Raw genomic sequence first — 26892 nt, 5'->3', positions numbered from 1 at the left:
GTGATCACTACAGACACAAGTCATCTCCAGTGATCATTACAGCATAGGTCATCACCAGTGATCACTATAGACACAAGTCATCTCCAGTGATCATTACAGACACAAGTCTTCCCCAGTGATCACTACAGACACAAGTCAACCCCAGTGATCACTACAGACACAAGTCATCACCAATAATAATTAGAGAGACAAATCATCCCCAGTGATAACTACAGAAACAATTCATCCCCAGTGATCATTACAGAGACAAGTCATCACTAGTGATCACTACAGATACAAGTCATCTCCAATGATCACTACAGACACAAGTCATCACCAGTGATCATTACAGCATAAGTCATCACCAGTGATCACTACAGATACAAGTCAACCCCAATGATCACTACAGACACAAGTCATCACCAGTGATTACTACAGACACAAGTTATCCCCAGTGATCACTACAGACATGTCATCACCAGTGATCACTACAGACACAAGTCAACCCCAGTGATCACTACAGACATAAGTCATCCCCAGTGATCATTACACAAGTCAACCCCAGTGACCATTACAGACATAAGTCAACCCCAGTGACCATTACAGACATAAGTCATCCCCAGTGATCATTACAGACACAAGTCATCCCCAGTGACCATTACAGACACAAGTCATCCCCAGTGATCATTACAGCATAGGTCATCCCCAGTAATGGTTACAGACAAAAGTCATCCCCAGTCATTATTACAGCCACAAGATGTCACTGCTGTTCACTACACAGACAAGGCGTCACCACTGGTCACTATAACCACAAGTAGTTACCAATGCATTTTCTGTTTGAAAAGTGACTGCATGAGCACTGTCACTGCTGATTGTTACAGCTACAAGCATTGTCTTTTTCTAGTACTTTTCTGGCATATCTTGGTTAATTCTACACTTAAAAGAATCCGTACATTATATTTTCTTGATAAGTGTCAATACCTTTTTGGAAATGTTTTCCTTTTAATAGGAGAACTAATCATGTTTATAATATCCCTGGTAAATCTGGTACTGTGCTGTGCGTTTGTGTGTGTGTGTGTGTGTGTGTGTGTGTGTGTGTGTGTGTGTGTGTGTGTGTGTGTGTGTGTGTGTATACACAGACATGTGAGCCCCTGAGCCCTTCTCTTTCCCTGTCTTTTGCTGGCTTGATTATATTTTATTTGTTCCTTCTCTTTCTTGATGTTTTGGAATTACAATGACTTTTTATTAATCTATAGTAACTGCTATTTAATTGGATAGTATATATGTTCTAATTAAGTATTTATATTCTTAATTACTGAAATAATTAAGTTTCTGATTTGAATAAGAGATTTTCATCAGTATTTTTCTCTACTCCTCATGCAACATACCATTTTACTTCTGCTCTTGGGAATTTTCAGTTACAGAATAAAAGTTTTAAATTTGTTCAAATATATTTTCTTCTATCTTATTATATCTTATTAGAATATTCATATTTACAGTCAAATGATTATTTGTGCTACACTGGTGTTTAGTCTTATCTTTTATATTATATCTTGTCTGTCTTGGATGCATGCTCCCAAAATCTTCTACACTTAAAACCAGATTTTCACAATAGCCACGATATGGAAACAGCCCAGATGCCCCACAATATATGAGTGGATCCAAACAATGTGGTACTTATATACAATGGGATTGTACACAGCCATTAGAAAGAACAAAATAATGTTTTTTGCAGGGAAATGAATGGAACCAGAACAAGTCATGTTCAGTGAGGTAAGCCAAGCTCAGAGAGACAAACAGTGCATGTTCTTTCTGATATGCAGAAGTTGGATCTAAAATGCACTGGAATATGACAAATTACACAGGATTCTAGATACCCCCATACAATGAGACCAAAAGAGGATAGTCTTAGGAGAGAATCACAAAGGTACAATGCCTAAGTTCCTCTTCATATTTATATAAAATAATATACATTCTGAAACAAACTCTGAAGCTATGAAAACAAAAGATTTTTATGTGTTTTTCTCTTTTTTGGTGATGCTGTATTCTTTACCTTACATACAGTGTATTCATGTGCTTGTCTGTGGGAAGGCGAGGGAGGGAGGGCACAGAACCGGAGGGAAAAGGGTGTAAAAGTGCAGCAGTAGAGTGCAATGGACATGGATGAAAGTGAGCTACCCAACTCGTGGGTGGAGATGGAATGGAAGAGAATGAGGGAACAGATGACACTGTACGAAAGGAAATGTATTATCTGACTCATGCAAATGTAACCCCTGTGTATATCAGCTCTAGCATAACAATGAAGTAAATTTAAATATAAAGAAGACAAAACTTATGAAATAAACAGATTTCATGGGGAGAGGACAGGCTACACAAAGGACATATGTGAAATACCCATTTTCCTGCCCCTTGGTCTCTTCCACACAGTTAAGTTTGCTTAGAGGCAGATCAGATGTCTCCCTTCCTTCATATTCACGAGAAGGAGTATGAAATATGCCAGAAGATCTCTAAGAGGACACGTAACAGCCATAACTCCTTAGGCATGATGGAAGATAGAAGAATGTTAAACTTCTGGGAATCTAGAAAGCTACAGAATAAAACAGAGTAGAACAGGGGTAGTGTTGTAAACCACTCCAAAGAGTTGATGTGAGGGCTCTCCTCTAGGAATATTTTCTTACTTTGTATGGTAAGAGGAGTCCAGCCTTGGTAAACTCTATTTCCAATGAAACAAGAAGGTTGCAGAACAAAAATTTGTTAAACCAGTGTCTAATGCAATAAGATTTCTCATTATAAACAGTAACCATCACAGAGGCAAAATCTTTCCAAGTACAACAAAAGCACCAAATGTGCAAAGTCAGTGTCCAAAGGGCAAGACAGCTTGGACTAGTGACAAAGTTTTCCACATCAAAGAATTGAGATTTATGTGATGTATTCTCTTATCTGCCAATTGGTTCTTCCTCCAAGTCTGAACTGTTATGTAACATTCTGGGAGCAAACAACATTGTTTTCCTACAAACAGCACCAAGAATTGGCTGCAGAGTGGAGAAAGCAGCCTGCTAGGCCCTGAATAGGCTGCAGCTTACCCAGAAACCCAAGGGAAATGCAAAGCATCACATCAGTGGTGCTTGACTACCAAAAGCCCGAGTCACAAGTCAGAAACTTGGGACAAGCGCTGCCTCGTGTCTATGCATCTGGTCAGCCCCAGGCTGGCTCACAGTGTGGTCCATGGAGGAAGGTTTCAGTCTCTCTCTGTAAGGTTGTACCACAGCATGTCCTCCTCCAGTCAGGAACTTGGTGTGTGAACACAGAGCACCTAAGGTACAGGAACCCCCAACTGAAGGGCAAACAGGACTTCTCACACCTGCTAAGCCTGTGGGAAGATTGTAACTGCAGAACACTCCACAGAAGGCTCTCTTCTGTCTTCACCAAGGCAAACTGAAAACCTGACCAATCGTCAGTTTCATGCTCATCAATGAACAATGCAGACACGATGGCAGGAACCCTACATTTATACCTCAGTGCCACAGAAGTGCATCGTACCCCTCAAAAGAATTTTACTCATTCTACTCCAGCTGGGATTAAAATAGTATAAAAGAAATAAGCCAGACACCAGTGACTCACCCTTGGAATTCTAGCTGCTTAGGAGGCTGAAATCTGAGGACTGCAGTTCAAAGCCAGCCCAGGCAGGAAAGTCTGTGAGACTCTGATATCCAGTAAACCACCAGAAAACCAGAAGTGGTGCTGTGGCTCAAGTGGTAGAGCACAAGCTTTGAGCTGAGGGACAGTGCCCAGGCCCAGAGTTCAAGCCTCATAACTTACAAAGAAGAAAGAAAGAAAGAAAGAAGGAAAGAAAGAAGGAAAGAAAGAAGGAAAGAAAGAAAGAAAGAAAGAAAGAAAGAAAGAAAGAAAGAAAGAAAGAAAGAAAGCAAGAAGGAAAGAAAGAAGGAAAGAAAGAAGGAAAGAAAGAAAGAAAGAAAAAAGGAAAGAAAGAAAGAAGGAAAGAAAGAAAGAAAGAAAGAAAGAAAGAAAGAAGGAAAGAAAGAAAGAAAAAAGAAAGGAAGGAAGGAAGACAGAAGGAAAGAAGGAAAGAAAGAGCAAAAATTTTTAAATAGATTCTTCCAATATAAAAAAAAATCACTTTTTGTATTAATGACATATTTATATAATCATTCCCAAAAAAACTATATAATTAAAAATTTAAAAGAACTAAACAAATGGACAGACATTCTGGTCATGAATAAGAAATTCTTGTATTAAATTTATGTCCAAATTGATACACAGAACTATTATAAAGTTTTCATAAACATTTTACAGGTTACTTTTAGATAAATGTACAGCCCACCTTGAAAATATAAAGACCAAAATGGCTCCAATATAATCTTTAAAGTGAACGGGATGAGAGGACATGTCTGTGTGGAATCAGAAACTTGTCAGAACAGTGGAGGAAGCTTTGTATATTGATGGGGAGAGAGACCAGAGTTTGGGAAGAGGCTGGTGCTTGTTCATGCCTACTGAATGGCAAATGTATCAACATCGCTGGGTCAAATAAAAGGAAAAGGAAAAGATACTATCATTTAACCCTAAAACCATACCAAAGGGCCATAGCGTTAAATGTTTGATTTTGAATACAAACTTCATTAACTGGTTATTAGACAATCATTCTTAAATTGTACCTTTTACATCTTATTTATTTATTTTGTGCAGGTACTATGGCTTAAACTCGGGGCCCTCAGACCCTTAGCTTGATTACCCAGGGCTGACACTCCACTGCTTGGGCACACCTTCATTTCTGGATTTTTGGTAGTTAACTGGAGAGAAGAGTCTCATGGACTTTCTTTCCACTGCTGGCTTCCAATCACAATTCTCACACCTCAGCCTCCTGAGTAGCCAGGATTATAGATATGAGCCATCAGCACCCAATGTAGAGCATAACTTGTAAAGAAAAAAGTTGACAAATTCACATGAACCTGCATTGGAATTATCTATTTCTATAGCCCTTATATACTGTTGGTAGGAATATAATTTAGCCTATCTATTATCAAAAACAATATAGAGATTCCTCCAAAGGTAAAAGTAGACTGCTACAGGATCCAGCAAAGGCAGAATATAAGAAAGATACCTGCATGACACTGCTTATAACAGCCAAACCATGGAATCAGTCCAAGTGTCCACCAATAGGTCAATGTATCAGGCAAATGTGTATGAGTGCATGCCCACACATACACATATACATGTCCAGTGAAGAATAATGGAATCCTGTCATTTGCAGGGAGAATATATATGGAATGTATATGGAACTGGCAAGCATGAGGTTAAGCAAAATACCTCAGACTCATATATCACATGTTTTCACTCATGTGGAGTTTTAAGACATGATAACTATTAAAGATTTTAAATTTCATATTTGAATAACCAGTGGAAAGGCAAATGGTAAATAAGTTTGGTTAGTAGGAGGGGGAATATGATTAAAATACCTTGTATGCATCTATAAAAATTTCATAATGGAACTTATATTTCCAGCAGTTAGTGCATGCCAAGTTAAAATTGTCATTAAATGGCATCAATCAAAAATGATAAGCAAGTTGGGCACCGGTGGCTCATGCCTGTAATCCTAATTACTCAGGAGGCTGATATCTGAGGATCACAGTTCTAAGCCAGCCCGGGCAGGAAAGTTCAGGAGACTCTTATCTCCAATAAACCACTAGAAAACCATAAGTGGTGCTGTGGCTCAAGGGACAGTGCCCAGGCCCAGATTTCAAGCCCCATGATTGACAAAAAAAAAAAAGATAAGCAAAGGTAAGCAAAATGTGGAGCAAATTATATTGTCACATATAACTGTATACTTTTAATAGGCAAATATAGATAACTCATCAAAAAAGATATCAAGAGATTAATATCTAATTCATATAGGAAATTTCTAAATGTTCAGTAAATATGAAATGTGCTATACATCTTTAGTAATTAAAATAAATTAAAAGCACTACCAGTTGACAAACAATACCAATAAAAATGTGGAATAATTCAATTTCTGTGACCCAAGTTGGAGAATAGCTTGGTATATACAGGAAACTGGCTGTGGACGATGTATGCTAAACTTGCGCAATAGTCATGGATATAAAGAAATGTCCACACAAGTATGGTAACACATAAGTATTAGCACAATTTTAGGTGTAGGCTTCATAAATGAGGTATAGGTCCCATAAATAAGCAAAATTTTGAGTCACTGGGGTTTTGAGATTGGCTACCTTGCTCAGTATAATGATCTCCAGTCCATTTTCCTGAAAATGACAGAATTTCATTTTTCTTTATTGTTGAGTAATATGCCATAGTGTGTGTGTGTGTGTGTGTGTGTGTGTTCTTTGGTTATTGGGCACCTGGTAGCATTTTTAGCTCTGTCACAATAGCCAAACACTGCAGTCAGCTATTACACCCAGCAGTGGTTTACAGTACACAAAGACGGAAGCAGCACAGAAGTGGACGATTGACCTTTGACTGGTACCACCCTCTACTGACATGTAACACCAACACAAACACATGGAAATACCTGAGGCCCAGCTCGTTCTCCTCCACCTGAGGGGCATGGGAACGAGGTGTGGTGCCTTACACGGGGAGGCAGAAGCGTGGCCACAGAGCTATCTCCCAATGCTATGGAGTGAAACTACTCTGCAGTCCTCCACTGCAATGCTCTCTGAGCACTGTGAATGCTTGAGCTGCAAGACCGCAAACCTTTAACTCATTCAACCAATGAGATGGTCTCAGATATGTGGCTCTCAGTGCAGAAACACAACAGCTACAACAAAAAGCAGCACAATACCTCCGAAGGCCAACAGAAGCCCAGTAACAGTAATAATACCGGAAACAAAGAACTTAAAACCAGCAGCCTTACACATGAGGAAGATGAAGTTAATCATGAAAATAAGAAGAAGGGGAGGGCGAGGGGGTGGGGCAGAAATGGGAAAGGATGGGAAGGGGAAACAAAGGAGGAGGCAACAATGCTTGATGAGAAATGTAGTCATTACCTTGCACATTGTAACCCATCAGAATTGTAACTCATAAGAAAGAGAAGAAAGAAAGAAAGAAAGAAAGAAAGAAAGAAAGAAAGAAAGAAAGAAAGAAAGAAAGAAAGAAAGAAAGAAAGAAAGAAAGAAAGAAAGGAAGGAAGGAAGGAAGAAAGGAAGGAAGGAAGGAAGGAAAGAAGGAAGGAAGGAAGGAAGGAAGGAAGGAAGGAAAGAAGGAAGGAAGGAAGGAAAGAAGAAAGGAAGGAAGGAAGAAAGGAAGAAAGAAAAAGAAAGAAAGAAAGAGAGAAAGAGAGAAATGAGAAAGAATGAAAGAAAGAAAGAAAGAAAGAAAGAAAGAAAGAAAGAAAGAAAGGAAGAAAGGAAGAAAGAAAAAGAGAGAAAGGAAAGAGAAAGAAAGAAAGAGAAAGAAAGAAAGAATGAATGAAAGGAAGAAAGAAAGAAAGAAACAAAGAAAGAAAGAATGAATGAAAGGAAGAAAGAAAGAAAGAAACAAAGAAAGAAAGAAAATAGGCACGAAACAAAGCTCATCAGATAAGGAGATAAGCAAAGGAAGAACAGGAAAGAATCAGGCATATAAACAATAAAATGGCAAAGATCAATTCATACCTTTCCGTAATAACACTGAATATTAAGAGTCTTAATTCTCCAAGCAAAAGACATAGAATGATAACCAGGATTAAAAAGCAAGACCTGATCACTTGTTGCCTACAAGAACCACATCTTACTGACATAAGACCACATTGGCTTATGGTGAAGGAAAAAAAAAAGGTATCAAGAGACAATAACTAGTAACATAAATGCATCAAATGTTGGTGCATTCCAAGTCATCAGATGGACATTACTGGATTTAAAAGCCCAGATAGCTCTCAAGACAGTGATGGTAGCAGACTCTATTATCTTGCTTTCCTCATTAGATAGGTCATCCAGATGAAAAATCTGCAAAAAACTGCAGAAGTAAATGATACCATACACCAATGTGGGAAGGGAGGAGAATTTATGAGGGAGAATTATAGGGGGTGGGTATGATCAAGAGGAAATAAACATATTTGGATGTATTAAGATGGAAACTCCATGGGCTGGGAAGGTGGCTCAGTGGCAGAGTGCTTGCCTTGCATGCCTGAGGCCCTGGGTTCGATTCCTCAGCACCACATCAGCAAAAAGAAAAAAGCCGAAAGTGGCGCTGTGGCTCAAGTGGTAGAGCGCTAGCCTTGAGCTGAAGGGCTGAGGGACAGTGCCCAGGCCCAGAGTTCAGGCCCCATGACCGGACATACACACACAAAAAAAGATGGAAACTCCTTCTACAACCAGTAGACGATAATAAAAATCTTCACAAAACTACAAAAAAGGAGTGAAAGACTATCATCCTCATTTTAGAGAAGACATACACAAAGAGAGTTTGATCAGCTGACACAGATTGCCAGCATTTATTACCAAACTGAGACTGATCTTCCATCCTACCTCATGATTATAAGCCTTCAGGCTTGCTGATGATCTCCTCCACGCTCAAACTCCAGGCAAATCAATACATTTAGGGGAAAATGTAAGAAGGCTACAGAGAGAGAGGGAAAAAGAGGGTTCCAGTGGGTATAAGCATGGTGCCAGGGCTATGTAGACTGCAGTCAGAAGACAGTGATTGTGGTGTCTGAAGTGGGTGCTCGCCATGCTGCAGGCACTCAGAAAGGGCTACTTGCAGTAGAAAATGTGAACACTGAGGCCATACTGACTCATGATCTGACTGCAGACATACTGTGTCCCTGGAGGCCATCATCTATGACATGACACTGACCTCACCTCCAAGTCATCCTCTACCCCAGCACTGCTTACTGGCTTGGTGTCCAGGTATCACAGTGGTATCGAGTGCACAGAGCAAGGTCTCTCCCTGAGGAGAGGTGAAACCAGTCACACTCCACCTTCTATGCATTTGTGGCCAATGAGAGGCGAAAGACACGTCCTGCCAGCCCTCCAGGTCCTGTCACCATCCATCACCAACGGTGTGCCACAGTGAGCCACGCCAGCACTGACAATGCTAATGTCCAAGACACGTCTTCTTCAGGGCGTGTAACTCTATTTCCACCACTTTCTTGCAGAGTTAACACTAAGGAAGTATTACTAATGAAAAGGCCAAACAAAGCCTCTAGCTCCACTTGCCTTTAGTGGAGTTTAAGGATCTAATCTTGGAGACCCTGCAGTTGGGCGTATGCTGTTGGTTTCCCACTAGCTGCAATGCAGAATCACCTTTGACTAAAGCCACTGAACCGGTTAAAAACTCCTCTCCAGCAAACGCTACCTCCCCTGTGAGCACAGGAATGCTGTGCACTGGGGAAACCCAGTTCTTTGCTACTGTTCCTGTTCTCTAGGGGGAAATTAGCTGTTTGCTATTGTCCCATGTTCTCTGGGGGAAAGATGCTTTTTCAGTTACTAATGGTTACAGAATTAACTATTCCTAGGAACAAGAACTAAAATGACAAGAGTCGTAAGACCCTATAATCAGTAACTTTTCTTGAGCTTTACAGATGCAGAAGAAGCGGTGGCAGACAGAGAGCAGCAGACCATGCATCCGAGGAGCAACCACCTGACATCTGAAACTGCCCTGGTGACTGCCTGTCTGATGTGCCCACACACCCCAGAGAGCCCTAAACCAGAAACTCCACGGCAGGAAGGTCTTTGCCAGAAATGGCCTCATCTCCTTTGGTTTGCTAGCTCTCCAAAGGCTGTCTTTTCCTCACCCCAACAACTTTTCTTCAACCAGCCCGGGCAGTACTGAGGTTTGGACTCAAGGACTCATACTGCTTGCTAAGCAGGCACTATGGCTTGAGCCATTCTACCGTCCTTTGTAATTTCTTATTTTTGAAATAGGGTCTTGCTGCATGTCCAGGCTGTTCTGGACCACGATCTTCCTACTCGTGTTTCCCTGTATTGTTGGGATAATAGCCATGTGCCACAGAGCACCGCCCTTGGTGGGAATAGAGTCTGACAAACTTTTTATCCAGATGGGCCTTGAACTGTAATTCCTTCCATCTCTCTTACAAGCAAAAGCCATTCCATATGGAAAGTCACTAGCTTTGTTTGAGTAGCATCCAGGATCATGGGCCTTCTGGAACGCACATCAAGTTGGTGACCAAGGCTTGAGGATGGGGTTTACATCCTACCTGTAACAGGTATGAAGCAAACTCCGAGGTCCTGGAAATGTTCCACTGAAAAGGCCACTGTGGTGGCATCTTCATGAAGGTATACCTAGGAAGTCTCATTAACTGTATAAAATGGATTAAATTTTATGATATATAAATCACACTTCAATAATGCCAATAAAGAAGGGAAAATATGGTGAAAAAGTGGGCTGGTCCCGAGAATGGAAGCTATTAAATACTGTCCAAAGTGCTGAAGTTGTTGCAGTATTTTTTTTTTTTGGTCAATTATGGGGCTAGAACTCTGGGCCTGGGTACTATCCCTCAGCTCTTCAGCTCAAGGCAAGCACTCTACCACTTGAACCACAGTGCCACTTCTGGTTTTCTGGTGGTTAATTGGAGAAGAGTGTCATAGAGATTTCTGCTCCTGCTGACTTGGAACAGTGATCCTCAGATCTCAGCTTCCTGAGTAGCTAGGATTACAGGATTGAGCCACTGGACCCTGGCTTACAGTATTCTTTTTTTTTTTTTTTTTTTGGTCAGTCTGAGAGCATGAACTCTGGGCCTAGGCAATGTCCCTGAGCTCTTCAGCTCAAGGCAAGCGCTCTACCACTTGAGCTACAGAGCCATTTCCAGTTTTCTAGTGGTTTATTGGAGATAAGAGTTTCACGGACTTTCCTGCCCAGGCTGGCTTTAAACCACAATCCTCAGATCTCAGCATCCTGAGTAGCTAGCTATGGCATGAGCCACAGGCGCCCGGCTGGCTTGGAGTATGCTTAATGATAGCTAGATAGCTTCCAAGGAGTGGATCTTCTGGGCATCTGTGGCTGTAACTATTGGGGAACAGAGCATATGAGGGAGCAGCCTGTCTTGGACAACTTCTATGCCTGGATAACTGTGGTGCAGCAAAGCACAATGGCACTCTTGTCTTGTTCAGCCCTCAGAGCTCTCGGTCATGTTCTTCCTCCTCCAAAGAGGGCACTGAGTCTACTCAGCAGGCCTGACACTGTGGTCTTCCCTACTAGACACTGCTGCTACAGTACAGAACCAGAAGGAAGCAAGGCCTGGCCCACTGGAGTGACCAGTAAATACATGTCACACGGGGTATCTACAGGTTTATAACATCATCCACCAGCCAAAAGTAGAGAGAGGAGAGAATAATCAGACTGCCCTGTGTGATTTCATGAGTATCCAGGAAGACCCTTAACAGCAATGAAATGCGGGAGCCACAGTCTTGGTCACTTGCATGTGCTCCTACAAGTCAAGCCTGAGACAGAGCGTGGCCTGGAAACAGGACTTGAATGTCTCTGCTGAGAGCTGAATCGAGCATCCCATTCCAATTCAACCGCCATTTCTCCTTCCGTTACCCATACCCTTTCTATTGACGCTTTATTGTCCTTACTTTGGAAAATGCAGTTGGTAGCAGTAGATAGTTTCTTAAGGAAGACTTATTTCCAAAGTGACATCAACTCTGGGGTTAGTGCTCCTCCCTTGAGGAGACAGCAGGCCTGTCACAACCCAGGCTCAGGAAACCACTGAGGAAGCAGCTGACCAGGATGTCAGCCTCAGAGGACTAGTGCTTAAAGACACTTCGTTCGGTTAGACAGGGGCCCCAAAGGCTCCCACACCCGCCCCAGCAGTTCCCCCTCATTACTTAGAATTTGGCAACTTGGAATCTATTAAGCTGATACTTTCCTGACCCAAAACAAATTAAAATACATTTTGATACACACTCTTCAGAAAGCAGTCTTGTGCTGTGGACATATGATGGTGACAAATGCAAGGGCTTTCTGTGGAGTGACTGTCCCTTCAGCCTGTCTGTCAGCTCTGAGCCTCAGTAGTGTCCCGGGAGGATGAGCTGGAAGGTGTGGTCTGCAGAACAGTATCCCCAAAGATGCCCATATCCTACTCCTATTAATATGATCCTTTGAGTACATAACTGAGTTCAGGACCTTAAGATGAGGAGATCACCCTGAACTATCTGGGTGGCCCATTCATAAGGCAGTCTTCTGAGGGAGAGGGAGGAGGACCAGAGACAGAGACAGGCTGGGAGATGCTGCACTGCCAGCTCAATGTGGTGGGAAGTGTGTGCACTGGAGAGGGGTCGCTCATATCCCTCGGGAAAGGGGGATGCTGAGGCAGTGTTATCCACAGCAAAGCTGGCTATGTGTGCCGGCCTACAGGGTCAGGAACCAACCCCTCTCACGTTTCACATTAGCATTTCATCCATTATTCTTCATTCTTCCTTTTTACCTTTTTTCATGAGAGAATACATACTAGTGCCACGCCTACTCCGGTGGAGTGTGCTTAGCAAGGGAAACCTGCTTTCAGACCAGAGAATGGGGCTTCACAGAAGACTATCTGTGAGAATGGGACTTCACCGAAGTCTACCTCAGAGAATGGGGCTTCAAAGAGGCCTACCTTCCGTAAAGGCTGGCAAGCCCCTGGGAAAGATGTGTTTCTGTCCCTGCTTTTCTTTTCTTCACTGTATAGGAGTGCCTATTAATCTTTTACTGTTCCTGCTGCTCATTGTACTTACTCATGCTCAACATTCCCTTATTCAAAGCTCTTTCTTAAGAGTGTTGACAACTCCAACATCTGATGAGTGTCTTAAAAATACGACTAACTCACCAGAGTTAAGTGCTACCCTGAAAGCCCCTCTGATGGAGGCTAGTAGACAAGTCATAAGCAAATATAAAAGTATTGGGGGTTTCACGATGTCACTTCAGCAGAAGGAATTGTTTGTAAGAGATTTACAAGAAGCTGTAGGCATGGCTAGAACAGAAAGAATGTATGGCAATTGCTGGGATAACTACTTTTAAGAGAAAGAACTTCCTGTTACTCTCTTTCATTTACTAAGAGACTTGCTAGATCTAGGCCTCCTTGGTGCTTACTATTAAAGAAGGAACAGGAAAGATCTTAAGGGACAGTTAAGGCCTCTATAGAAAAAAGGAATGGTTAATTGGTGACAAACATCGAAACCCATTGTATTTCTTAAAAATAGAGATAAGCCGGAAACAAGTGCCTATCAGGCAACCAGCTGGTGACCACTCAAGAATGAAGCCCTGCAGCAAGATTGTGTAGCCTTTTGCTAGAAAAGGTTGTTATCCTCTGCATTAAATTGCACTCAGCATCCACTCCTCTTGTGTGTGAGTTGTCTGTTTGCCATCTCCCCCCCATTCCAGTTCCTCCACCAGGTGTCCTCCGTCGTCCCGACAGAGCCAGTCTGTGCCATACTAGAAGTCTTTTTCCCAAAAACAAAGTCACACTTTAATATTTAAGATATAATTGGAAGTGATTGTACTGAACTGTTATGCATATTTTACCTTAGAATGTAGGAGAGAATGTCGTTAACACTGAAGCCCAAGGAATTGCTTCCTCATTCTAAAGCAAGGTGACTTGCTTTTGACAGGACTACCAAATCCTACCAAAACCATATTACTTCTCCCTTTGCCAACCTAGAGAATCCCATTTTCTTTTGTTAATTGTTTCTAGGAACTAACTAGTGAATGAGATAGACTTACTTTTTCAGAAAAACTGAGCTACCAGTGACAGCAAAAGATTCATAGCTACCAGATTTAATTACCAGATTTGAACACAGCCTGGAGCAGATGCACAGTTTAGCTTCACAACATCTACCTTGGACTTGGCATCACTAGATGGAGACCGACTTTGGAAAGCATTTCCTTTGATCTAATTCATCCACTTGCACTGCCCATCTTCCTGACACTGAGGGGCTCTGTAGGCTGTCGCCCAGACACTGGTCTCTGAGGTACATTTGTTTACAGTCCGACCGAGGAATGACACACAGTTTGTAGTGTGGAGGGATGCTGCCTAAACCAACTGCAATCGGGGTAAGGTCAATGGCCGTGGGGTCCACCAGAGACTTCAGATTAAAATGCTGCAGGATAGCAGACAGGAGCAGAAACAATTCCATGCGGGCCAGGCCTTCTCCGACACACACTCGTTTTCCTAGAAGTAACAATACTGATGAGACAAGAAGGGAGCCTCCAGAGGTTATTAACACTATTAATAGTAGGGCCTCAAAGGGAGAGCAGGAGGGGCTATAGGCAACTACAGCCTAAAGCAGAAGACACCCTCCCAGACGATGAGAAGCACAAAACATCTTATTGACAAAACACAAGAATATTAGTAACTTATTCAAGGACCAGTTTGTATACTACAACAATCATGCAGAACTCAGCTGCAATAACTAGTGTCAGAATAAAGTATTGATAAATAAAAACAAAAAGTTACAATAAAGAGTTGTTAAATCAAATTTTAAAAAACAGCATTAGGTTAGGGAAATTGTTTCCAACCTGTGGAGAAGGAAACATCTAACGCTCCCCCTGATTCCCCAGGAAAGGCAGTGATTGAGGTTAGAAGCCCGTTCAAACAGGAGGTGTTCATCTATCAAGCTGGTCCTAGCAGCTTCCTTCACCAGAACCGTGGTGAGGCACTGGCAAGGGAACAAGGCACCCAGTCATATCAGAGAAGGCCTTGCTACTTCCTAAGGAGAGAGAGACTACGGAATCAAAGGCTGCAGGGCTTTTGTTTTGTTTTGGTTAGTAAGCCTTGTTTAAAATGATGAGGAATTAGGAAATAGGTTTTGGGTTTGTTTTTTTTTATTGGTCCTGGGGCTTGAACTCTGGGCTTACTGGGCTTGGATTTTATCCCTGAGCTCTTCAGCTCAAGGTGAAGGCTCTACCACTTGAGCCACAGCACTGAAGAACGCAAAAAAACATATATATATATATATATATGACAGCACCTAACAGCCATTTTTGCTTCTGTATGAATTGCTTTGTACTGGATGATTGTATGGTTTTTGTATGATTTTAACTGTGACTGGTTTTAGTTACTTAGTAGTGGAATGTCAGCCTGGGAGCCTAGAGTTGCTTAATAAAAGACTTCAAAGGGTTTACAGCCTTGACCAAGGGGGCAAAGTCCTCAGAATTATCCCCACAGGTGTAACGCCCCTCCTGGAGGCCGAGGCAGTAAGGCCCTAGGAAAGAAATATAATGTTTTAAGAAACCTAAGCAACTCCATTTTTGTTTAACACTCTATCTCAGTTCTGCGACTTGACTCGTGATCCATTTTAGCCCCAATGCTAGGAATTTATGACAGAAAGCCATGCACAATTCTTGGAGCCATAGATGGCATTTGCTTAAGGCAGGTGTTAGCCCCCAAGTGGTGTTGCCCCCCCACCCACCTAGGACTAAGAGTTGTTAACCAACCCATTCTTCAGAGCCCGGGGCAAGACATGCCATGCATTCTGTTGGTCCGGGTGTGACTAGTAACCTTTTTCGGTCAAGCTATGGACCAAGGACATTTTTTCTGTAAAGATCGACCAATCATTATTTGCCCAGTTTAGCTTGCTTTAAATGTAAATGTTAACCAATCATGTAATTTCTTATGTAAAATTTCCTTAAAGTTGTTTGTTCATTACTATAAAAACTGTGCTGATTCTATGCTCAGGGCCTCTTAGCGTCACCAGTTACCATGTGCGCGGAGGACCAAGCTCGAGCTTGCAATAAACTGGCTTTGTTGCTTACATTGATCGTGGTCTCTGGTGGTCTTCTGGGGGGCCCCGAATTTCGGTATAGCAGCACTACTTCCAGTTCTCTCATGGGTAATTGGAGGTAAGAGTCTCATGGACTTTTCTACCCGGGCTGGCTCTGAACCGTGATCCTCAGATCTCAGCCTCCTCCTGAGTAGCTAGGATTACAGGCATGAGCCACCAGCACCCGGCAAGAAATATGGTTTTGATATATTCTTACTATGTCCAGTAAAGTAAACACAGTTTAACAATGAATGTAAAAACGCATTCCATCCAAAACACTGAATTGATAAAACATGTAATCTAACTTCTCTGAACAGGGAGGAACATGCTCAGATCATGTTCTACATACAAACCGGGGCATGGCAGGACTGGGTGTGGTCCATGTTGGGGTGATGGCAAGACAGACAAGGAGTGGAAATGAGGAGTGGAGGATGTGACCCTGGAAAGCACTACTCTGGGACCCTGCTTACCTGCAGAAAATGGCTTAAAGTAATCGCTGTACTTGAACTTCCCATTTTCATTCAAAAAGTGCTCTGGCTTAAATTTATCTGGTTCTGGAAATTCTTGGCTGTCATACAAAAGTGAATCCAGGGCTGGAATTACAACTGTGCCCTAGAAAAAGTAGACGCATCAGTCAGTCAGCTTTAGAAAATATGGTCTTTCACCTGGAAGTCCCAATGAATAAAAGATTATCTGATTTTTATTGTGCAGGATATTAAATATCTAGTTAGGAAAGTTGTTTAGTTAAGGACTAGACGGAAAACAACCAGGAGTCAATCCTAAATGAGATAACAACCTGAAACTCTTCACAGGACAAAAACCCGGTCTTGGCTGGTGATTTTGGCTCCTGGGGTTAGAATGTGCTAGGATTTCCAGGCCTCCTTTAGGAATGTACTCTCCTAGTATGCACGTTTCTCTAGTCACCAAGTCACACGAGAACATCCCTGGCAGTGGCACTCCACAGCGTGGGAGTGCTGACCTGGACCACCATCCAGTCACCCTCACGACAGAAGCCCTGGAATTCCTGTCTGGACCCCAGCAGGCCAAGGGTGAGCCAGTCATCAGGACAAGGCTCACAGGAGGCATTTCATCTTGTCTCTGACCTTGGGAATCCGGTATCCTCGGAACATGATGTCCCGCGTCACCACATGGGGAAAATTGGAGGGCACAAGGTTGATGAATCTCTGAATCTCATGCACCACAGCATCCATGTAGGGCATCTCCAGCCTGTCTTTGACGGCAGGGGCGCGACTTGGCCCAATAACCCTGTCGATTTCTTCATGAAGTTTCTCTGCCAAGATATGAATGAGATCCATTTAAAGAGCTGATCCTGATCAAAGTAAATTGTATGCCCATATGGACATGTCTAAAGGAAACCCTTTGGTACAATTAATTGGTGCTAATAAAAATGTGAGAATCGATGAATAAGTTGATTTCCCGCCCACATCCTCCCGTGTATCTAATCCGATTTCCAGCTACCCACTCATCTACCTATCACCTGCCCGTTCATCTTCATGCCACCCTCCTACTCACCTGCCCACCCCTTGGTTACATGCCTGTCCCTCTATCCATGCACCTCTCATCCATGCACACATCTATCCAATCACCCTCTCACCACGTGTCACATTTATGTTTCATCTTAAATTTGGTACCCAGGTAATTCAAAATCTGGATAATTCCCCTATAAATGTCAACAAGACCTAAGGCCTCACATTCCTGGATGTGAGATTGATATTCAGTCAATAGAAAGCTTGTAATCTATTATCTTACCTAATGATGGTTTATCCACTTATTTTCAGGAATAAAGAACAATAAGAAGGTCTTTGAAGTTTTTTTCTTGCAGAGAAATACTTGTCATTATTGCCCATGGCTGATTTGCTCTGTGCTTCAAAATTATATGAGGGAAGACGGGCGCTGGTGGCTCACGCTTGTAATCCTAGCTACTCAGGATGCTCAGATCTGAGAATCGCGGTTAAAAGCCAGCCTGGGAAGGAAAGGCTGTGAGCCTCTTATCTCCAATAAACCACTAGAAAACTGGAAGTGGTGCTGTGGCTCAAGCGGTGGAGTGCTCACTTTGAGCTGAAGAACTGTGGGTCAGGAAACAAACCCAGAGCTTAAGACCCATGACCAATACAAAAAACAATTAAGGGGTAACAATGGAACTGGACATGCATACTCCCCTTTCTTTGGATGTGCTGTGTGGTTGAGCTTGAGAATGTTACACAAACATTTTGCCACTCAAATTATGCTCTAGCCTCTGTGTGTATGTGTGTGTGTATGTGTGTGCATGTGTGTGTGTGTGTGTGTGAGAGAGAGAGAGAGCGTGTGTGAGCGTGTGTGCACGCTGGTCTGAGGATTAAACTCAGGGCCTGGACACTGTCCCTGTGGTTGATGCTCAAGGCTAGTGTTCTACCACTTGAGCCATTGCTCCCCTTTCAGCTTTTGGCTGGTTAATTGGAGATCGTCTCATCGACATTTCTGCCCTATTTGATTAACCATTCTAAGATCTTAGTCTCCTGAGTATTTAGTATTACAGGCATGAACCACCAATGCCTAGATTTTTATTTTGTTTGGAGATTGAGTCTCACCAGTATCTCTTGCAAGGCTGGCCAACACCTACAGAGTAGCTTGAATTACAGATCTGTCCCATAATACCTGGCCACAGACTACTTGGAATCTGAAAGTCCCTCTCTGCCAGAGGTAATACAGCCATTAGAAAATTTCTCAATCCTTCTCTGTTTGAAATCACCCAATAAACTTTAGGAAACATTCGATGAAAAAGCAAACTTCAATATGTCATTTATAGCATGGAAACCAGGTAGAGTGTTAAGCTGTATACAGCAAAGGTGTGAATGGGCATTGAGTTAATAGTAAAGGCTCTGAGGGACAATAGGTAGCAAACCTGAAACAGTGCCATCTCTGGGCAGGCAGGCAGGAGTTGGTAGGGCTTTGGCTGTCTCTGAACATGTACATGTTAAATTTGGCAATGAGCGTTGGGGAGTTGTCATATTTACTTTATGACTCTATTAGGAATTCCTCATAATTAATAACTTTTCTGTCGGTGGTAGGCTCACACTCTGGATCTGGGCACTGTCCCTGAGCTTTTCAGCTCCAGACAAGCACTCTACCATGACAGCCACATCATCACTTCCCTTTTTCTGGTGGTTAATTGGAGATAAGAGTCTCATGGAGTTTCCTACGCAGGATAGCTTTGAACCACGATCTTCAGATCTTGCCCTCCTGCATGGCTAGGATTACAGGCATGAACCACTGGTACCCAGCTTCAAAATTAATCATTTTAAATCTTTCTTAGATCATGGTTATCATGGTAAAGTGATCCAAACTTAATTCTCATGGCACAGTGGACAAAAGTTTTTTTTTTTAATTTTTTTGGTAGGTTGTGGGGTTGAACTCTGGGCTTGGGTGCTGTCCCTCAGCTCTTCAGCACAAGGCAAGCGCTCTAGCACTTGAGCTACAGCGCCACTTCTGGTTTTCTGGTGGCTTATTGGACATAGGAGTCTCACGGTCTTTCCTGCAGGGCTGCCTTTGAACCACGGTCCTCAGATCTCAGCCTCCTGAATAGCTAGGATTATAGGCATGAGCCACCGGCACACGGCTTGGTCAAAGGTTTTCTATGGGCTTGAAGCATGACTCAGGGATAGAGCTCATGCTTAATATGCACAAAGACCTGGGTTCAATCCCCTACTGCAAAAAAGTTTTTCTTATACATGCTGCCCATGCATACAATCTCTCTCTCTGGACTTCTGGCTCCTTCATCCTTCACATTTCTGTGTGACAAAAAACAAAAACGTTTCTGGCTGAAAGACCAGGGATCAGGCCTGACCCTGGACCTCTCATGCACCCACTGCCTGGGGCCATGGCTTCATTCCACACTGGCTCTCAAGACCTGGTGAGCTGGAAGAACACAGCGCACTGAAGGACTGCCCTTTGCCCAGAACTTAGTCCAGGTCCAGTCAGCAGCAAGTGTGCTTGGAGCAGTGCTCTGGACAGAGTGTACCAAGGAAAAACGGTGACAGGGCTCCGGATCTACGGGTGCCCTCACCCCACTTCTCGTTACTTGGAGGTTAGCACCAACAAGCTGTTTCCATTGAATTGTCCTCACCTTGCCTCTACCTGGCTGGGGGCGGGGCCAGGGCATGACCCTCTGCACACCAAGCCCAGGCCTCCTTGCCTGCACCAGGCCTGCTCCAGACATGGAGCCTACCTGCCTATGTGCGGCTGGGAAGTCTGTGGAATGATGTGGCTCTGAGGAAGCTTTGGGTTGCTTCTCTCTAGGTTCCATCTTCAGTTGTCCCAAGACAACTCCAGCCTTGTCCCTGAACCCAGCTCTGCCTAAGCCCAGGCTCCACCGGAGGCAGCTGCACACTGTTGTCACTGTCATAAAGACGTTGTTTATAAGGCAGACAGAATGCAGGCTGATGTCCTCTCCCTACTTCAGTGAGGAGCTTCTCTTTTTTGTAACCAGAGGCTCTGGTGGGGCTTGGGATAACAGTGTTCAGAGGAACCACAGGGACATCTCCCCTTAAAGGAAGTCATTCCATGATCCTGAGAAAGGGAACAAGCAGCTGTAGGCTGACAGCTGAGGCCTAAAGGCTTAAGACTAGTCATGCAGAGACTCAACCATGACACACAGGCTTCTGTTTGTTATGTGCATACCTTCAATCTCGGGGTATTTCATTAGAATCAGGAGCCCATATCTCAGAGTGGTACTGGTAGTTTCTGTCCCTGCAAAGAACAGGTCTGCCAAGGTCACAGCAATACTTTCCAGTGTGTACACAGGCTCTTTGCTATGTTTTTCCTGAGGAGTAGGAGACAGACAGGTACTGGGTGAGATGTTGTCCCCAGGTGCTGAAAGTGATATCTATTGCCCTTCAGCAGAGTAGAACCAGTGGTATGACAGGATCTCCTGGTTCAACCAGGATTTGATCATCTCTGCCTCACAGATAGGCAAACAGAGGCTCTTAGAACACAAGCTAACATGAGGACAAAGCTCCTCAACAAGGCCACAGAGCTATCTCCATCAACAGAGCTAGGGCTCTCCTGGGGGAACTGAGGGCCTCCAGGTTTTGTGCTTCCAGCTGCATGAGCTGCTGAGTCTTCTTCCAGACTTGGGCAGCGAGGGCTCAGCTGAGGAGGAGAAGTCTCAGCCTCAGAAGCCATCCATGGGGAATTAGCATGCATTGACATGTTATAAAAGGGTACTAGGGGCCTCACCAAATGGGCCAGACTAGTCCAAGGGGTTACAAAACCATGAAACTGGGGAGGGCCAGAACCTCGAGAAGTCTAGCACTGCTGAGGAATAAGTGCCACCCGCTGTTCTGAAGGATTCTGAAAGCACTACAGCCCTATCCGGCCTGGGAAACTGAAGGAGAGATCCACCTGCCCATCCACCCTTCTCCAATCCTCCCAAGAGTGGAAAGAAGAGCTCAGTGGTCATGCTGAGCCCAATGTGTCTTTAACAATAAAAGAGCATCAAGAGCAACCAGGGTGAACACTCTAGATGCCAGCAAGTGGGATATGGCCTCAGTCTGAAAAATATACCACATCCACCTTCTATTCTATGCCAGATACCTTCTCCATTTCCACCAGCAGGCAGTCAGTCACATCACGCGGGCAGTTGAGATCCAGAGACTGGAGATGTTCCTTGGCTTTTTCAAGTGTGTACTGTTTTATTTCAGACACATTCTTAAGCAGTTTTCTGTGGCTTCCAGGCAGGAAGCGTAGGTAGCCTGACGAAATGTTATAAAGCTAAAAGGAAGAATATGTTACTGTATATTTTTCTGGATGCCACATTATTTTATGTGCTGGGATCATAAACCCCAAACATCAATTCATGCCTGAGATAACCATACAATTTAGGATATTTTGAGCAACAATGTCTTTGTGGTGAGAGTAATTATTCTCCCAGGCATTATATCTCTGTGATGAAAATGTGCTGACTTGTGGATGAAAAGCATGGTTGGGTTAGGACAAAGATGCTCATGGACGCATAGACATCTCTTAAAGGGCTCCTGGAACTATCTAGTCAAATACTTTGTGACCTGCTCCTGTTCGAGGGCTTTTCTAAACCTTTCTATCCCATATGACCTAAATTGACCCTCTATTTCTATGGTAACTGTACAACCAAAGATTAATGAAAAGGAACCAAATAACTACCTGGAGCCAAGGAGTGCTAAGCAAGTAGAAGTCCTCATTGAACAAACGCATGAGCCTATGAACCGTCCTGTCATTATAATCGAAACGCCTGTTGAAGAGGATGTCGGCAATGACATTGCAGGGTGCACAACCAATGAGAAAAGTAGGGTCAAAGGGCTGGCCTGGAAAACAGGTGAGATGTTGGAGCCCATGTTGGGGAAGGACACTAGCCACGGCTGGCTGGCCAACCCCTCAGCCTCCACTGAGTCCGCACCAGTCCCTGTGAGAACAGGGCCTTCTCCACTGTCCTCACTGTTCAGTGCTCTCTAGAACGCAGCAGGCACACTTGGTGTGCATCCTGCTCCATCACAGAGCAGAACTGGAAATGAATCAAGAGAGTAGTGCTGAGAAGCATCATCACTCTCTCCTGGAGGAGAGTAGCTGCCTACCACTTCCAGGTGTTCAGAGCCTTCTCGGGGCCTGTCCAGGACCCTCCTCCCTCTGTCTGCCTGGGAATACTCACCCTGGGTCTTCCTGAGCTCCTCCACCAGGAAGCGAGCCTCCCTCTGGATGCGCTCCTCATTGCCCTGTTTCCCCATCCCATAGTCTCGGAGGATGCTCAGGGAAAACCGGCGGACATCCCTCCAGGTGTGAGAATTGTTGAAAATAATTCCTGAAAAATAGGGGCCAGCAGAATTTACTCCAGTTGCACAAGTCTCAAAGAAACAGGAGGACTGGGCTGACCTCATCAGAGGCTCAGTACCAGTTGTGATGTGAAACTGTGCAACAAGTCCCCAAGAAGGGAAGGGGCAGGCCTTGTTTCTCTGGCACGTTCAACCCTTCCTGGATGTCTGCGTCTTAGTGGCAGTTTATTTTCTTTGGTTTTACACTTACCGCTAGTCTTCTCCATGCTAAACAAAAATGAAACCCCCACAGCCAAATCAAGAGAGCTAGCCACTTTCTGCCTATCAACAAAATTCTTGTGTGGCCTTCTGTTCCCATGGATTTTAACCATCAAGTTCGAAACATCTCAACTCGCGGCACTGCGGCTTCCCAGCAATCTCATTCACGAAGCTCTGAAGGCCTCCGGACTCTGTTGGCACCTCAAGCTGGGAAGACTGAGCACTTCCCCCTCAGCAGCCTTCTAGGACACAGTCCTACCCTGTCTTTCCCTCCTCCAGAATGTGGCCTGCTGGACTCTCAGGAGCATGGAGACATTTGGAATGAACAGATCTAAAACCATGTTCTTTTGTCCTTGGAAGTGTTAATAGCGACTTGCGTCCCTTGCAACAAGTTTCAGCAGTCCAGGGCTGCCACAGCCCCACTCTGTTCCTGCCAAGCAGAGTCTCTGGCGCCTTGTGCTTCCTGTACTCCAGAGGCCCCTGTCCCTTCCTCTCTACCTCCTCCCTCCTCTTCATTTATCCATGGCCCTTCTCCAACAAGTGTATGTGGGTACCTGCTGTCTATAAGGTACTTGCTGGGCGCTGGGCATTCTGGGATAAGCAATTCACAGCACCTACTCAACAAAAACTTCACAGCAGCTTTCATACAAGGACAACCCATCCCCAAATGGTCAGGGTCTTTTGGCTTTCTTTTTTCTTTCCTTCTTTTTTATAAATATCTGAGACCAGGACAAAAGTTAGTAGCTAACGCTTTTGCTCTTTGGCTACTGCTCCATCAATTAAGCTGGCCCCTAACCCCTGTTTTGTCTTTCTGATTTCATACTGTCATTGCTGTCACTACGATTGTTTGGGTAGGACTTGGGAGGGGCACGTCCCTGTCCCTGGTGGGCCTGAACATACTTGCTGCTTAGGAGGTGGACTCACCCTTGTTCTCATACTCCTTGAAGGCAGGGATGTCCGCTCTGCCAGAGAACTCATTCTTGTATTTCAACAGCCCCTCCTTCACGGCCTTGTAGCCATGCAGGACCACAATACGGTTAAAACCCAGGTGCAGAGTGAAGACAGGCCCGAAGCGCTCTGCCAGCTGTGGGGATCAGCACAGAGTGGGTCAGGAACAACACTGCCAGGCGTTATTAAGACTTTGGCTGTGGAGGGATCTGGGGAAAGGCTGTCTTTGTCTAGCCTGATGTGGGGACACTTCCCACAAGAGGCTGCATTACTTGCAGGGAAACCCTCTCTTTACCTGGACACCAAATCTGTGGACATTGGCCCCTCATGTCTCTTCCCTGTGGCAACAGACCCCATGATGCTGCCCGCTGACCTACAGTCTGTGGCCCCATAGCCTGTATCCTCTCTGCAGTGCTTACCAACACCCTAAAGCAAATGTCAAGCGCCAGATCTGCTTGATGGCATTTGGCTTCAGTCAACTCACACAACATGCCCAGGACACAGGGCCTGATGTTCTGGTGAAACATCACGGGCCAGCACTTACCTGTTGTCATTGCTTTGGCATCTAATGGTGTGACACCAGCCAAGATGCACCTGACATTACATCACAGCTGCCCCGGGGCAATGCCAGCCACATCAGCCTCACAGTCATCCCACTACATGGTCCTTGTGTGGCAAAGCCATTCTGCATGCTGCATGCCTGAGGTGTACCATTGGTTATCACTCTTGGATATTACTATTAATTCAGTTAATTCTGAACTAGGCTAGTACTGGATAACAATTTAAAACCCTCACATAAGATAATTCCCAACGCTTTGTCCCTAAAATAACAATGTTTATATTACCTTGTTTAAGGACTTAGGAATATCCTTCAAATCCACACTGAAAAAGTTCCCAACAATAGGCAGTGGGAAGGGCCCCGGGGGCAGGTTCCAGCTGCTGAGTATCTGCCTCCAGAAGGATATGACCAGGAGGGTGGCCATCCACACCAGCAGAGCCACGGTGATGCAAAGGGCAGCCATGGCATCTGGGGTCCTGGGCTGACTTGTAGGGATGACCTGCAGGGAAAGCAAAGCTTTTATAATGCATTATTGAGAGGAGGGTGACCCACCAACCAATGACACTTGCTCTTTCCCTTGGCCCCAGGGATTGGCTGGTTATTAGCTGCCGCTGGGCAACACTTCAAAGTGTGATCCCTAGAGTAGTTGCCTATTGGAAGTTGCATCTGTGGTTTGGCAAGGATGAGGCTGGGTTTGCCAATATGTGATCCTTGTCACATTGCCAGTAAACACATCAACCATTCACCAGCCCATAGGCCAGTCCTGGGGGTGGGAGACCGCCCTCCCCCTTGATACAGCAAGGGCGTTCAGATCATGTTTACATGAGTTTGATGGGGTAGGGTTATGTAATGTAACATGAGGCATGTGTGACCGGTCCAGACAGGCTAGAGGTTAAGTAGTGCAAACATCTTCTACCTTCCAATCAGATTGTCTTAGCTGCCCCAGGACACTTGGATCACCACTTGGAAATTGTGGAGAAGGGAAAATTAACTTATGAGCCCTCTTCCACTTTGGGAAATCAACTAGAAAATTCAGTGGGAAGAAAAAGCAAAGAAAGGCAGTTGACTAATTTTTAGAGGTAGTCTCTAGTTTTAAAAGGTACACCAATATACATAGTATGTGCCTTTTGCTGAATATAGCATGTATCTCTAGCTAATATGTGCGTTTTTTGTGGAGGGGGTCTATATAGTACTGAGGCTCTAACCCGAGGCCTTATTCAGGTATATAACTTGTACAGGGCATAATTTTGTTGTAGAGAATTAAGTGGAAATCTTTCTCCATTATCACTCTTTCTTTTTTAATTTAATTTCGTTGTAAATGTGATACACAGAGGAGTTGCAGTTACATAAGTAATGAGGACATTTCTTGTTGAACCTGTAGCTCCCCTTGTGTTCTCCCACTTCCCCCCTATCCTCTCCCCCCCCCCCGCTCTCCCCAAATCCCCTTCTCCCGAATTTGTAAAGGTCATTTCCAACATCATGTCTTGTGGATATTGCTGTTGCCCTGGCTCACCTTTTGTCCTTGGTTATTACCCTTTCCTTCCCCAAATCAGATAAACTTATATAGAAGATACGGGTAACAAAATCATAATCACTGACTGTTGGGAGCTGACAGTAAAGCTCCAAGGTCATCTTGACCCTTGTGCTCACTTAAAGGCATGTACAAGGAACTGGCTTTCATGAAAAACACCAGGTGTCCGGGTTTGCCTTGCTATGTCTGTAGAATTTGTTTTACTTTCTATCAGTTGACCATGTCTTGTTTCTTTCAGCACCCTTGTTTTTATTAAAGACTTTTCTTGCTTTTCTGCACTATGGTGACCTTAGGTTACCTCTTGACTTCTAATAGTATAAATAAGGAGAGTTAAAAATAAACGGGGCTGCAGTCTTGAGCTGCAGACCTCCCAACCCCATCCTTTGTCTTATGTCTTTATTTTTCCGTCCTCGCCCCCTAAATCAGGAGTCCCTTTCGTTGCCGGCTGGTTCCGGCAAGTGGCGCCCGAACAGTGACCCTGAAAACCTGGGATCAAGGCAGAGGACCCCGCTAAGGTAAGAGGACGCGTCCAGAAAAAGAGCGGGTGATAGTGTAGTCGGGAGTAAGAAATTATGGGGCAAGGAAACAGCCGCACGTTATACGTGCAGGCTCTCAAGGGTATGCTTCACGCTCAAGGAGTGAAAGTTAGACAGAGTCAGTTAGAATGTGTCTTTCACTTTGTTGAGGAAGTATACCCCTGGTTCCCGGAGGAAGGAACCATTAGTTTTAAAACTTAAAAAAAAAATAATTTTTTTTTTTGGAAAAAAGGATTCAGGGACACCATGGTGCAAATGGCCTGTAAGTTAAAACATTGCTGCTTTTTAATTGTCTGGTATCTGTGTAGCCTGCAGGTTCTGTATTGGGGTTGGCAAGAGTCTTGGCGGACGCGCTATAAGACAGCCAACGGGGCCTGTGGGAGACGTCCCCCGGATCCCCTTCAGGGTAAACTATCCACTAGTGCGGACATTTGGGCCCGTCTGTAGTCCGGCACCTTCCTTCTGTCTGACAGCCTACAACGCGCATGCTGTAAATGTGTTTTTTCTCAATGTTTGTGTATGTATTTTGGAATTCTTGAAATGTTTCTTCTCTCAGATTCATCCTGATGCAAGA

General features: G+C 44.2%; 1 protein-coding gene across 1 annotated transcript; it reads right to left on the bottom strand.

Moving 5' to 3' along the window:
- Positions 1 to 13685: 13685 nt before the first annotated feature.
- Positions 13686 to 24748, bottom strand: LOC138813022 (cytochrome P450 2E1-like). The gene is made up of 9 exons (XM_070001301.1): positions 24538 to 24748; positions 23669 to 23828; positions 22366 to 22515; positions 21864 to 22024; positions 21279 to 21455; positions 20364 to 20505; positions 16790 to 16977; positions 16157 to 16298; positions 13686 to 14095 (listed from the first exon to the last, which is right to left on the bottom strand). The coding sequence occupies exons 1-9, from the start codon at positions 24712 to 24714 to the stop codon at positions 13779 to 13781; spliced, it is 1614 nt and encodes a 537-aa protein (XP_069857402.1). The 5' UTR covers positions 24715 to 24748; the 3' UTR covers positions 13686 to 13778.
- Positions 24749 to 26892: the final 2144 nt, after the last annotated feature.

The sequence above is a fragment of the Dipodomys merriami genome, unplaced genomic scaffold, assembly GCF_024711535.1.
Source record: "Dipodomys merriami isolate MVZ:Mamm:240054 unplaced genomic scaffold, mDipMer1.0.p SCAF_574, whole genome shotgun sequence".
Classification (NCBI taxonomy): Eukaryota; Metazoa; Chordata; class Mammalia; order Rodentia; family Heteromyidae; genus Dipodomys; species Dipodomys merriami.
The sequence above is the reverse complement of the archived record's forward strand: the minus strand, read 5'-3'. Positions and strand labels throughout refer to the sequence as shown.

Bases quoted from the DNA above. Each gene is read 5' to 3' on its own strand.
- LOC138813022 (XM_070001301.1), bottom strand. From the start codon at position 24,714: ATGGCTGCCCTTTGCATCACCGTGGCTCTGCTGGTGTGGATGGCCACC. The intron at 22,516-23,668 runs GTGAGTCCACCT...CCTATTTTTCAG, and splicing joins CAAGGAGTATGAGAACAAGG to GAATTATTTTCAACAATTCT. The intron at 22,025-22,365 runs GTGAGTATTCCC...CCTGTTTTCCAG, and splicing joins GGAGCTCAGGAAGACCCAGG to GCCAGCCCTTTGACCCTACT.